General features: G+C 42.3%; 1 protein-coding gene across 3 annotated transcripts in view; it reads right to left on the bottom strand.

The window, feature by feature from the left end:
• GPM6B (glycoprotein M6B) overlaps positions 1 to 12,416 on the bottom strand; it is a 43,024-nt gene extending 30,608 nt beyond the window's left edge. For 2 of the 3 annotated variants that reach the window (XM_006835621.1, XM_006835623.1), the window contains exons 1-2: positions 12,134 to 12,416; positions 3,577 to 3,696 (exon numbers count right to left, since the gene is read on the bottom strand). In XM_006835621.1, coding sequence (XP_006835684.1) covers positions 3,577 to 3,696; positions 12,134 to 12,182 — 169 coding nt within the window. In that variant the 5' untranslated portion in view covers positions 12,183 to 12,416. Of the gene's footprint in view, positions 1 to 3,576; positions 3,697 to 8,091; positions 8,130 to 12,133 lie in introns of all 3 variants that reach the window. The other variant, XM_006835622.1, reaches the window with a different exon arrangement.
• Positions 12,417 to 14,941: the final 2,525 nt, after the last annotated feature.

Genomic DNA, 14,941 nt, shown 5'->3' with positions numbered 1-14,941 from the left:
AAAACAACAGAAACATGGAAGAATAACCATCAAAGCCCTAAAGACACCATTCCACTAAGACGTTCAAGCAAACCAGAAAACCAGGACAAAGTCAACATAGGAAACTGGAACCACCTTGAAGGACGGGGTCCCTATACTTTTGACACTGCGGGGGTTCAGGGAGGCATTTTCCTTCAGCAAAGTGTTCCTGATCAGCCTATATCAAAACCTCCCCTTGCACCCATGACATGGAAAGAAGACTAAGAACTCTGGGAAAAAAGAAAGGCTTGAGCCATATGGAGGTCTCTATTTTTTACCTCCCACCATCTGGTTTGGGATCTAAGTACAGAATGGCAACTGCTCTGACTTGGAGCCAAGAAAATCTCTAAGCAACAGGAGGGTGCTAACCGGGAGGCTTGAGCCCTCCGATCTGTGGCCTTCGCCACTCTTCTGCCATGGATAAGGTCTCCAAAGGCCGGCTCCAGACATAAATGCTCTGATGTTTGTGCCATGGGGGTACCTTTTCTCCCATGAGTTCAGCCATTTCACACAAAACGTGTAAACGACGTGTGGTTAGAGACCGTTTCAAGAGGATTCCAGAAATCAGGGATTCTGTCTCTCCCTTTTGGGCAGGAGCCTGCCTCCTTCCTGCTCATGGAATTCTCGCTTGCAACATCACCAGTAACCTGGTACTATTACAGTTCCACAATCTGTCACCATACCATTCTAGAATTCCAAACAAGTCTAAAAGCAGAGACTTTATATATATAAAAACTTACCTCATTTGGCAGCAAAATCTGTTAGGACCTGAACTGACTTGGTGTCCAAACCCAACCCAAATGGTATACCGTTACTGTCAAGTGCCGTTGAGTCAGTTCCAACCCACAGCGACCCCATATGCGATTTCTGAGGAGTGGCTGGTGAGTTTGAATTGCCAACCTGCAGTTCAAACTGACTTTGTGGTCAAGTGCTTATCCTACAGTGCCACGCACAAGGCTGTATGGTGGTGGTAGTGGTTATGTGCCATGGAGTTGGTTCCGACTCATAGCGACCCTGTAACAGGATTTCCGAGGCTGTCAATCTTTACGGGAGCAGAAAAGCTCATCTTTCTCCCATGAAACAGCTGGTAGTTTCAAACTGCTGACCCTGAGGTTCTCAGCCTGATTCGTAACCACTACGCTACACAGGTTGTATACTCCTCATTTATCCAATGTGGGCACTCCAGAAAGACTGACACCTTAGATTTGCTGGAACAACCCAATCTTAGCTGGGGATAATCATGTAGGCACCATATTACCTTTCAAACACCTCCCAAATTTAAATAAATCTGGTCCCAAAGGCTTAGCGTCCTGTGTTTTTCTTTTCAGGAGGTCTTTGAATGGTGCAACACGTTAACATGGTCAGCGGCTGACTGAAAAGGTTGGTGCTCCTAGCCCGCCCAGAGGCACCTTGGGGGAAAGGGGCCTGGTGATCTAGCAAGCACATTTCTCCTCTGGCACACATGGGGTCGCTATGAGTTAGCATTGACTTCAACGACAACTGGTTTCATTTTTCTTCTCGGCTGCTGCTTGGAATGCTGTTTGAAATGCCCAATATTGCAGGGCTCAGCTGTTAAGCCAAAACCACACAACAGCAATGGATAGAGCTGTGGGCCCCTAAGATATTTGGGTTTACTCTTTAGCCCACAGCTTACTAATTAACTACATTCCAGAAACGTGTCCCCCACCACACACACATTTCCAAGGGTGCTGGCGTCTTCCAACACTTATTCTTAAAGCAAGACTGTCTTCCCTCAAACCGAAGTTTCTGACAACATGGGGCCCCTCTTGTCATGTTAACAAGATGCCCCTTTCTATCTCTGTCATCGATTATGCACAGTAAATGGCATTTTTTTTGCTTTTATTCAAATCAGTTTTTCTGATATATATATATATATATATATATATATATGCCATAAAATTCACCTGTTTAAACTGTACAACTGGTGTGGTTTTTTTAAAAGTAAATTTATAGAGTTGTGTAATCACCATCACAATCGAATTTTAGAACATTTCCATCACCCCAGAAGAAACCGTGTACCCATTAGCTGTTAGTCTCCTTCCCTGAGCCCCTGGCCACCACCAATCTTTCCCGTCCTCTGTGAATGTGCCAATTCTGGGCATTTCATCTAAATTACATCGAACAATATTTGGTCTTAAATTACATCAAACAATATTTGGTCTTTTGGGTCAGTCAGGGCTCACCAGGTTGTAACAAGTATAGGGATGTCATTCCTCTTGAAGGCCAGATTACATTCCATTGTCTGGATATTACACCTAATGGCAGATTCCAGAACATTGGGGAAGTCTGCCTTGGAAACTCTATGAGGCAGTTCTATTCTGTCTTCTAGGATGGCAAGGAGTTAGAAGCAACACAACAGCAGTAGGCTTGAGTTCTTGTTTGGTTTTGGAGTTTTTCTGGGGGAGGTGCTTAATAGCAGATGATGACGATTCCAGAAGCCGCCATTCTTTAAAGGCTTGGTGGAAACGTGCCCTCTTGCTCCTTTCATAAGCAGTACTACACAGGCGCACATCAAGCTGGCCTCTCCTGGCTGTATGTCAAATGAACGAACAGCTTATCCATGATAACAGAAGTAAATCTAAAGTCAGATGATGTGGTAACCGGAAGCCAAGAATCAGATTTAAAAAGAAAGATGGAAACGGTTGATTTTTATATTAGTTACGGGTTTTCAGACTTGGCAATTTGGTAAGTGTGTTGCATTGTGCTCTATTGTACACTATCATTTCTACTTTCTGAAAAAATAAGCGACTGGGAGCAATGACACTGTGGCTTCATGTAGTCATAGAGATTCTTTCATTGTTATGTTTATTGGATCCACGATCCACCATCCCTTTAAGGTCCACAGTTAAAGTGACTTGAATTACACAGAGTCTTAGCTCTGGGTACCCAGTACGAAGACCCACATACACTTTTGGAACCGTTCAGGGTGTTTGGCATTTCTTCCCTCTAGCACTCCCAATTGGCTCATGCATATTTCACTCACACAAGCACCTGACAGCTGTAAGATACCAGCACTCTTCCGGAGTTCGGATCCCACAAACCTACCTGGGGTGGAATCAAGAACACAGTTATCTGATCCTAGCTTTAGGGGCTTTGATTTTTCTTTTACTTCTCAAAGGCAACAAGTTAACACAGGGTGGTGCTAAGAGGCGGGACTGGGAAGACACTTGAGCGCCCTGCCCAGTTCTCTGTTCTATGATTGGATGTGTGAGACTCTCCCTCCATTACTGGTTTTGTCACTGGACATTTTATGGTTTACCCCAAAGGCATAGCCCAGGGTGCTCTGCTCCCTTTGAGAAGACGAGGGGAAGGGGAAGAAAGGGGAGGAGAGGAGAAAGATGGGGTGGAATGGAGAGGGGGAGAGAAAAAAGAAAGATGATTAAAGCTGTTTAAAGGGTCAATTTCACCCATGCCCATGTGAACAAATTAATGCATCAAAGCAAAACATAAAATGGCACCAAACTGAAAAAGCCATTACAAATCATATTCAAGATAACAGTGACTTGCTATTAGAATGCATCCCGAGGCTGTATTTACCTGGACTGCTCAAGGGGTCAGCCCTGTCCCCCTGGGTTGGCACAGGATGGTACTGGTGGTTCTTTGAGCCTGGGTACATCCAGTGGTACCTGCCAATTTCCATTTCAGCTCTGCTGTTCACTGCCAATTTCAGGTGGCAAAGAGTCAGTGTCTCTATCCCCAGCAAAGAGTTGATATCAGCATTTCTAGTTATTCTTTTATCATATAAAGGCAACCTGGGGCATTACCCAAATATGCTATTCAAATGCAAGCCCTAAGAAGCAGCTTCCACACTCAGCATGACACATTGACAACACTTGAGTTTGCATGTAAGGTGACATCAATTCTTCCAAATTAGCTTTTCGTTCCTTATTTTCTGTCTTTCCCTTCCCCTCTAACCCCTTAGAGGCCCATTTTGGGCAGACAGTATTCTGTAGTGAAAACACGGCTTCTCAATTCACAGTATTTTTCTTTTGATTGCATGTTCAGACCAACAGAGTAGTATTATCATTGCCAGTCGTATAAGCAACAGAGAATACCAGCTCATGCTACATAATGGTACCCAGTCCTCATCGGGAAAATCTGGTGACAATTGGCTTCCTAGGGATTCTGGGCCCTTGTGCATCATATGACTGTATTTCTTACTTCATACAAGTTTGAGGAGAAAATTACCTACTGATGTGCCTGGCACAGAGCAGGTTTCTGGTAACTGTTAGTTGAACTTGAATCTTGGCTGGTTAATGTCTGAGAATCCCACAAAACAGAGTTAAGGGGCATGGCCCTCTGAGGTGTCACAGAATTTTAACAATAAAAAAGAATGATTCTGTTACTGATGTGGATCATTATTCCATTAGCAGATCAAGCACCTTCAATTACTGAGGACAAAGACCTAGCAAGCAGAAAATCTTAACTCTACTCTCTGTCATTTTCTTAAAATGGGAAGTAGAGACACCATTTCCTAGGTAAGTTTTCAAGAAAGGAAAACCTTTTTGAACTTCAAGGTAAGATAAAAACACCTTACTTAGAGCAAAACAAAAATAAATAAAAAGATAGGATAAGGTTAGAACAAAACGATTTTTGTCGTGTGTCTTTTGTTGCCAAGAACAATGCCGATCGCTATGATATACCGAGTGTTTATGATGGTATCTCATGTGCTACAACCACCCTATGAGAGAGATACTGAGGAAGAAACCAAAGGCAAGAAGATAAATCGCTTTCCCAAGATCATTCAGCCATCAGGTTGGGACTGACACCGTGGCTCCTGGGCCCACACAGCAAGGAATTTGAGGATGGAATTGGACTGGGCAGTGTTTTGGTCTGTTGACCACAGAGTTGATAGGACTTGGAACCAACTTGATGGCACCGAACAACAACAACAACAACAACAACGAGTTGTCCTACTGCACCTGAGCAGCTGCTACACTTTTCTGCTCTTTGGTTGAGACAGTGGTCGGCTCAACAATAGGATTTCTGTGCTTCATTTGGAGGTGAGCTGGATTTCTTGGCCTCCTCAAGAAATGTTCTCTCATGGGAATTCGATGTTTGCTTCACTGCTCACGAGGATCCTGTCTCAGACATAGGTTGGGCTACATTCTCTGAAACTAAGGAAACCCAGTGGAACGGATGAAAACAGCCTTGAAGGCAGCTGTATCAACTCACTGTCTGATCAGACTTCTCTTTGACAAAGTTGTCTGAGTCTTTCATATCGATCTCAAATAAATACTTCAATCACTATCTTTTTAATCTAAAACTTATTATCCTCCTTGTAAAAATATTTAGCACCACATGCCCGGCACACAGTTGTTCTTAAGTGCCATCAAACTGGTTCCAATTCACAGTGACCTCGCATAGGGTTTCCGCGGAGCAGTTGGTGAGCTTGAACCGCCCACCTTGCGGTTCAAGCCGACTTTGCAGTCCAGCTCATTAACCCACAGCGTCGCACCAGGACTCCAGTAGGTGCCCACAAAGGTTTGCCAACTAAATATTTGGTTGCAAACAAGGGAGCCCCTGGGACACTGTGGACCAAGAAATGGACCTTTGGTTCCCCCTGCCACACTTGACTTCTACCTTATCCAGGCCATGCGAGTCAAGAAGATGCTGCACAGGACACACTGGTCACCTTCTGCCTGTTTGTCTGCGTCTCATGTAGATGGGGGAAGGGAACTACAGACATTCCGGTATAGGTAGTAGGCACCCACAACACAAAAACACTGCCTGCCCAACACTAACATGTTTTCTGAGAAAAGCAAGGCAGCCAGCCTCATCTTGCGGGAAAACAAGAGACTCCAGCAGGAGTGGAGGTAAGATCACCAACTATGTGGAAGTTTCCTGGACTCATGCTTTAGGAAGTAAGGCCATGTTAGCTGTCGGAGCCACCATCAAATAAAGATATTACATCTAAAGACTTTTAAATCTCAAAGAGTAGAGTTCCAACACTTAGATGAGAGTCACATGGCTCTGAGGCTCAGCTCAAATGGTGGAATAATAACACCCTGTTGGGTATGGGCAACTGGAAATGGACTCACCCAGGAAGATGTGGGTTGCGTCCTGAAGGAGCTAAAGACTGCAAAAACATTCCATCTTGGAGAGCAGCAAGATAGACAGGGACGGAGATCTATCCAGATTCACAGAACAGCAAGAGACAGTGACTTCCAAGACATGATTGATGGTTGGGGCTGAGGTGACCTATGCGGCTTATGGAGAGAGAGACAACTATGGGAGGATCATGGGGGGAAAAGAGAGAAAGAAAAAAGGTGGGTATGGGGTTGGGGGTGTGGGGGGGAAGCAACGAGAAATGGAAGGGGAAAAAAGAGCCAAAGCCTTAGTTACTGTTAATGGAAGAATTCGGAGATGAACATAAACTGTCATGGAATTGTACATGTAAACAAACCAACAAATGTTGAAATGGTAAATGCATGGTTATCTTTGTTTTTACCAGGATAAAGAAATGCAAACAAAACAATGCCCTCTTCATGTTTTTTTCTTTTAGGGAGATGTGATTTAATGAGTACATCTGAGCAGCTGAAAGGCAGCCTGGTTATGCTTTCTAACATTTAGCAAACTGTGACCCAGAGGCAACTAAATGACAAAGGCTAGGCTCACTGGAAAGGTCCTATTTGTGGGGCAAGGTATTTGAAAGCTAGATTTATCACCCTTCACTTTTAGTGGTTCAAGTGTTAAAGGAATTCCATAACAACACTCTAAAATACAGCAGAGAATGGCAAGGTATGAACACCTGCTTTTGTAAATAAAGTTTTATTAGAACAGAGCCACACCCATTGACTTAAGTACAGCCTCTAGCTGCTTTGCCCTACCAGAGACCAGGTGAGAAGGCGAGGCAGAGACTGTGTGCTCCACATAGTCCGGAATATCTGGCTTTTTGCAGAAGAGGAATACTTGCTCCTGTTACATAATAGGGTTTCACTATAGAAAGCAATTAATGCAAGTCATAGTCAGCCTATTGTTGTTAAGAGCCATTGAGTCTGTTGGACCCAACTTAGAGATCCTGTATAGGGTTTCAGAGGAGTGGCTGGTGAGTTTGAACCACAAACTTTGTGGTTCAAACCGACCTTGAGGTTGAGTGGTTACCCTGTGGTACCACACCTTTAAGCGGACATTTTCAGCCTTTAAGCGGACATTTTCTTTTTCTCCAAGTGCACTACTCTCCAAAGAGAAATAAATATTGGATTGGCTAAGGATCCACGTGCATGTGGTCTGCGATTTAATCTCCCACCAATCAGCACAATTGTAGTTCAAAACCAAGATTAAACCACACTCAATGATCCCTAAAGGAGGCCCGGTGGTCCTGTGGGTTATGCATTGGGCTGCTAACCACAAGGCCAGTGGTTTAAACCAGCTCTGCAGGAGAAAGATATGCTGTCTACTCAAGATTTACCATCTTGGAAATCCTATGTAGGGTCGCTATGAGTGGGAATTTGGGGTTTTTTTTTGGTCCCCAAACATGAGTTAGCACACTTGTCAGTAAAACATGAGCTGAATTAACAGAGGAAGGATGGCATTTCAAAGGAGAACATTGTGAAGTAAATGAATGAATGAACGAATGAATGAATGGATAAGCAGCTAACCAGAGACATCTGTGAAGCTGAGCTGTTGCCTCCTTTCTCAAAGTCAGTGAGGTCGCCTGCTTCATCAGTTGCACGCCACCCTTAACCCTGGCCAACACACTCCCACAGACGTAACAAAGGCAAGAGAGCGAGTAACTCTTAGACGATCCTACCCAGCACACAAGTCCAAGTACTGGGACATTTACACCCTACTACCTGTGTTCTCAGATACATAAGACACTAAGAAATCATTTTACTAAAGTTATTTGCCCTAAATTTGCCTGTACAACCCAGTAACAGAGAACAGAGGATTTATTTAAGTACCATAACAAAATTAAGGTTGACACTCAAGTTTCAGGGAAGACAAATGAAAATTCCAGAAACAGACCAGAATTATTTTTCTAATGCCAATCAGACTAGTAAAGTTGAGTCTTTAAACGGTGGGTTGACGAGAAAAGAGTAGGAGAGACACCAAATGGCTCCATGCATTCTTTCCCACATTTAAATTTCCTTTTAAAAAAAAAAAAAAAAAATCAAAGGCGGCTGGTGTCATACCTCCCACATATGTCCAACACCATCTGGCAGGCAAGTTCTATATTCCCCAGACACCCTCTCTTCAGATGGCTTCCTTGGCAGATAGATACTTACAGAGAAAAACCTGCATCTAAAAACTTTTCTCTGTACCACAGTCACATCATCAAGTTAGAAAATGTAATTCTAATTCTCAAACTCAAAGAATTCAAGGGCCACCGGGTACAGTGTTACATTAGCAATGTGTCGCTTGGGTTGTTTGGCATGTAAGCCAGGCAGTGTCGAGAAATGCTTTTCTCCCTAAAAAGAAAGCCCAAAGTGCACGCATCCTGCTAAGTTAAAAAACAAAAACCCAAAACATAATGCTACCTATCTGACTCAACAGATTTAAATGGATGTGTTCTTTTCTTGAAACAACTCAGCAACTGGCTCATTTTTTCCTTTGAAGATTATTTTAAATTACACGTTGTTTTTGATGCACTGTGTATTTTCTTCCAATGGGGGTACGGAACTCAAATTTGAAGCCTAGCATTCTGGAATTTATTTCAGCATTGATTCATAGGGATTTCACGAGCCCGACTATGAGAAGGCTTCAGAAAGTTAGTGGGGACATGCCATTATCTTTTAATTCCATTTTGCCATGGACCCTGTGAAGTCCCCTTGTATAATAAATGTTTCAGTTGATGCCAATTCCTGGGATATAAAACTCATTTTCTTCTCAGATATTTAGATTTTCAGAGCATACAAAGTTGTTCTTATGATCACATTTGGTTTTCTTCTCTGTGGTTGCACTCCCGTTAAATCCAGCTGTCTTTGTTTTCCCAAATGAATTGATATCAAGTAATACTCTACTGCAATAAATGGAAACCCAATTCGCCATCTCTATTGTTGGGTCCCGTGATCTATTTCCTTTGATTCTGTCCTATTCATTTCCTCCACTTACTCCAATTCAGTGCATCTGCTTAACTCAATTCTCACACTTTGATTCAATTTAAGGTCTGCCATTTCAAAATTGTCATTTGTAAGCATGCAGCATCTCTTGCATCCGTCTAAGACGTACTTACTTTCCTTTAAAATTCCCGAATATCTACTAAATACTTGTACATTTTGTTCATCTAGTAATGTCCTGCAACAATGGGCTCAAACATAGCAGTGATTATGAGCATGACACAGGACTGGGAAGCATATCGGTCTGTTGAACATAGGGTTGTTATGAGTCAGACCCGACTCAATGATACGTAACAACAGTGGTCTCTTGTGACAACAGCTATAAAGACTTTCAAATCCATATACTTTCTTCTTTAAGGACTTGGATTCATTTTGGCTTAAAATAGGAGGAAAGTGATTCTGATTTCATGTAAGGCACCACTTGGTGTTGCAGATGGTGAATCCCAATGGCTGGGCTTATCCTTCTTCCTGACCCTAAGGCCCCAGTGGACATGACCTATAAAGCTGAGATCGATTTAGAAAACTTCCTTTCATTTCTGTACTGAAACATTGTTAAAATGATCCAAAGTTATCTGTTCACAATCTGTAGCGAACTAGGAATTTGGGCAATAACACCCCAAATTAAGAGATAGGCATTGCCCTTTAACATATAGGAGTAAATTTAATTTAAATATATATGCTGAAAGACTGAAAAGGAAAAACAAAAACCCACCAGTTCAAGAATTATAGAAAGCTTTCTATAAGCAATTGTACTGTATCCAGTTTTTCAATGTGAATCTCAATGGAGTGAATATACATTATTTTATCAAAGGAAAGATTCAATCAGGAGGATAGAATGGCAAGCAAGTCCAAACATTTGGGGCTATAGTTTGCTGTTTGTGTATAAGCCTTCGATGACAATGGGTGAGCAAACTGGGGAACGGCAAAGAAAGTATTTGTGTGAGTTTTGATTTTGAGCAGCTGGCATCTAAGCTTAAATTAAAGGAGGATAAGGAACCTGGCCACTCTCCAGATCAACATTTATGCTAGACCACATAGCAATCATGACCCCCGTTGCTAGAGATCCGGAAAGAAAGAAAGAGAGGAAGAGAGAAAGAAAGAAAGAAAATCAATGTAGAATACATGGGATGATTGCTTCTGGTAAGCTTGGTATTTATGAATTATTTTTAAAAAGAGCTGGTGCTTATTTATGAATTCTAATAAATTTTTTAAGTTTCCCCACAAATTATGCTTTGCTTCTAAATTTTGCCTCTAAAACCATAAGTAACAAGTTTTCATATGCAGGTTGCCACAGATGTAGTGGCCATCTGCAGATTTTTAAAAATAATGTTTAATTGACATCAAATAATAACACTCTATAAAACTAAATGATCAAGAAGCACAGGGTTGTTTAGTTCAGACTTTACATAGGTTTTCTGATCTTTGCTTGCTTGTGGAGAGAAAAATGGTGTATTTTTACAAAGCCCAAAATGGTTTTAACTTCCACTGACCAATACCATATTAGTAAAAATAAAATTATGTACTAGACAAAATCATCTGTTCTAGAGGGGAAAAAAAAATGGCTATAAACCATGCTAGACTTCCTCAGAACAATGCTATCACATTATTCTATCTCCAAGTATGCAACCAACTTAGTCTCTACTCCTCGTGGAAATAAATGTTTAAACTTTGATCTCTGTTCCTCAGCTTGCTATTTAGTCATTTATGTAAATGGAAACACATACACATAATCAAACCCGCATACCCGAAAAGTGTGGGTAGGGGAAAGGAGGAAACTGGTTCTGCTGTAGGGACTGAACTAAACTCCAAATTTAAAATCAAAATTCCTTCTGTTTAGGCTAAAATGTTCTTTAAGCATTGTGTACAAAAGAAATGCCATATAATACAAACCGTCTCTCCACTGGAATACTATTGAGTGGAACTACAGAAAATTGTGGTTGCTATGGGTGAGAAATGATTGGCAGGCAGCAATTTCTATGGTTCAACCTATATAGTCATAAGCCAAACCCAGCTGTGTCTCTCTGTCCTGGAGAATGACAATTGTTTAGTGATTTTCAATGGACCCCAGGACCGTGAGAAATCACCAAGCCTGATGCCTTTTACTAATAGGGCCATCTTGGTTCCAGAATATGTTTTTTTGTGCATTCGTGACAATCTATCACTTTGGGTGAAGGAGATAAATTACAATGCAGTGAGATCCCATTAACCTAACAGTGCCTGAACTGATGCTATGCGCTGTATCGAACTTGAAATCAGTCCATTATCTAGGAAAAGAGATTCAGTCTAGCTTCTTTTTTCTGGCATCCTCTTACCGCAAAGCTCTTCATTTCTCCCTCAAAAGTCATTTTGTCAGAATCCTGAGATGTTCTTAAGATTCCTTTCAAGAAAGAGAACCTTTATCAAATTTCCTTCCCCAAATCTCAAAGTCATAAATAGCAGAGGGATAGCCCCCTTATGCCCCCCACCCCAACACTTTTCCATTAGCCCTAGGTGATAGAGCTGACATTATTCTCTCAAGTTCCAACATTGTCACAGGGCGAAATCACACTCAGAATAAGAAACTAAGAGAATGTCCAAATCGCTAGAGCATTAGTGGTACCAAAACATATTTAACACGCGTGCCCCTCAGTTCCTCCATAGCATTAGCAAAGCACCCCACATCCTATCTCCCTGGAACATGCTCAAGGCTTCTAAGCCAAAGTAGCGTATAGAACACAGGACCTAAGCGACAACGAAATCATTAATAAAAATAAGACCGTTTCCCCAATCCATCTACCCAAGGTGACAAGCTGCTGGACTCATGTGAAACACCACATTCGGTAGAAGGATTTGGAAGAGGCAAGAGTTGAAGCGAGGAGGCTGCTCTATAAATTTAACATGAGTCTACATGCAAAAGCCACCCCAAAAACAAGCCCCTGACATCTAGATGGTTTCAGAGACTTTAAAAAAAAAAAAAAGACAAAATCCATCTCAACCCTTTTTAAAGCACCCCCCAGTGAAAAGCTTGAAATAGGCTATTGTCAAAGCCTGGGTACCTTTTCTTTCTTGGCTTTGTTCAGTATTTTCCTCAGCTGCAGTTTCCATGGCTGGCTTCACACCATCCACCAAAAATGTTCTGCCCCGCTCCCCCCAGCACACACTTTTCTCTCCCCTCCTCTTCCTTTTCTTTTAGGCTCCCCTCCGTCTCCTATTTATACCCGCGTGATTGAGAGGCTCTGTTCCTCCCTACAGTCCCTTCCAAGATGCAAGTCTTGTCAGCGTCAATTTTCGTCTGCCCACTGGTCCACAGAGACAGCTGCCAAGGAGCCTGCAGCCATACTGAAGCCGCCCTTCTGTGCCAAGAGGGCCTGGGTCTCCAATCGGCGCCCCCACTGCAATCTCCCTCCTGCCTTTCTAGGCGCGCGCTGGCTCCCTCCCTTCCCTTACTCTGAGGCACCAAGTGAATGCTAATTAACTCTCCCAGGGAAGGAGAGATCGGTGACATCAGAGGAGGGGACGTGGAGGAGGAAGCTAAGAGCCCCCTCCCACCACGTGACTCGGCTGCTGGTCGCCACAGGATCTGCCTCCTCTTGGGACAATGCATGTCCAGGAATAAACACAACTCTTTCTTCCCTGGGACCCTTGATGGTACATCACTGTGTGATTTCTTTCATTTGTCCCCAACCCTGGAAAAATCTATTCAAAGGACTTGCTCATGGTCTTGATTTTCTTTAATATTTGTGTTTCACACAATCAACCTCTCTCAGAGATTTTAGAAGGGAATATTAAAGAGGGGAGGAAAAAAATTCCAAAAGGGGAAGAAAAGTCCAGACAGGTTGACCAATAGCAGAGCGGAAATTCAGTATTAGAATCCATTTCCCAGACTCTGATAGTGTAGTGGTTACAAATCACGCTGTGAACCTCAAGATTAGCAGTTTGAAACTACTAGCCGCTCCGCGGGAGAAAGATGAGGCTTTCTGCTCCTGTAAAGATTTACAGCCTCGGAAATCCTGTTCAGGATCGCTATGGGTCGGAACCGACTCGACGGCACTTAACAACAACAATTGAGCATGCACTGACAGTAAGAGAAACTTGAGCTGAAGCCTGAATTAGAGAGAGGCGCCCCCTCCTTATAAGCATCATTGGCTTCAGGTACCAGAACACTCCTAAAGGTTTGTGGAAAATTCCTTCTCTTTTAATTCCATTTTCCCCATGAAATTTTGGACATCTCATATAGCCAACTGACATTACAATGGTCTTTTAGAAGGAAAATCAAAATGAGCAGTTTTCTTGTTGGGTGTGATTATTTGTATATAGTTTTAAAATTCATGTATATAGACTCTCATTCAAAAGGGTATTTTTCAAGTGCATTCTTAATGTTCAGAATAAAAACATTTGTATCAATAATGATTTTGCCCGCAAGTTGACAAGGCACCATGGGTACCCCGATACTATGGCGCCAAAGTTCAAGTCCTTCAAGCATGTAAGTCTTTAACATGGTTATCTATGCGTTTCCAAGCATCACTGCATTCTGCACTATTTTTGAAGTTTATGGCTAACCCACTTGCCTTCACCTATAAAAATGAAACAAACAAACAAAAGTATAGAAACTCTAGTCAAATACATGATGGCCATTGATAACCACAGGGTCAAAGGTTCCCTGTGAATGGAATCTTCTACTTGGTTGTGCTTGGTGGTGGTGATGGTGGTTATGTGCAGTGGAGTTGGTTCTGACTCAGTGCCCCTGTGTAGGCTTTCCAAAGCTGTAAATCTTTATGGGAGCAGAAAGCCTCATCTTTCTCCCATGGAGTGGCTAGTGGATTTGAACTGCTGACCTTGCAGTTAGCAGCCCAATGCATAGCCCACTATACTACCGGAGCTCCTTGGTTGTGCTTACCACTCATCAAAAGAGCAAACATAAAGACTAGAGACCACCCTTCTACTGAAAATTTCTCCCAAGTTTTGAAGCTTTCCTGCTCAGTACTTACAACAACAAAGAGTAGATGAAGATCCAGAATCAAAAATCCTCTAATAGCCCAATCTTTTAATGCAGTAGTTTTAGGTAATCCCCTTCTACATTTAATACTTCTGGCCCTGTCCAACCAGAAAGGAATTTAAAAACCAGTTTAGCCTGTTGCAATATTTTCTTTCAATTTTTCATCTCATTTTTCACTTTAACCATTGTCTTAGAAGACCATGCCCACAAAGAACTGTTCCCTTAAATCTTGAACCCAGCCAATGATGAGGGACCAAAAAGCATGACTCCCTTTGGCTATTAAGAATATTAAAGTGCTGAGAAAAGTGGAAAAACAGAATAAAGAAGACATTCTAAATATAAGGACAACTCTAGTTCTAGATTATGTTGTTGTTGTTAAGTGTTGTCGAGTCAGTTCCGACTCATAGCGACCCTGTGTAGGGTTTCCCAGGAGTGGCTGGTGAGCTTGAACAACTGACCTTGAAGTTCAAACCGACCTTGCAGCCCAGCGCATTAGCCCATAGCACCACACCAGGACTCCAGTTTTATATTATAGTCATTGAAATTAAACCCACTGGAGAAAATACCCACAAGTCCTCCAGCTAATACCATCATCTACTTTCATCCTGAAAAACTACATGTAAATACAATAATTCTAGATGTTACTCATTATCCTGATGTTGTTGTTGGGAAATGTCATCCTGTTGGTTCTGACTCATAGCAACCCTGTACAACAGGGTTTTCCAAGGAGCAGCTAGTGGGTTTGAACCACAAGCCTTGTGATTAGCAGTCTATAGCTAATCTTACAGTGCCACACCAGGACTCCCATTAACCCTGTTGCTGTTGTTAAGTGCCATCAAGTCAGTTTCTGACCCATAGCGACCCTATA

Source organism: Chrysochloris asiatica, unplaced genomic scaffold, assembly GCF_000296735.1.
Source record: "Chrysochloris asiatica unplaced genomic scaffold, ChrAsi1.0 scaffold00018, whole genome shotgun sequence".
In the NCBI taxonomy this organism is placed as follows: domain Eukaryota; kingdom Metazoa; phylum Chordata; class Mammalia; order Afrosoricida; family Chrysochloridae; genus Chrysochloris; species Chrysochloris asiatica.
Note: the sequence above shows the minus strand (reverse complement) of the source record. Positions and strands in the feature narration are given on the sequence as shown.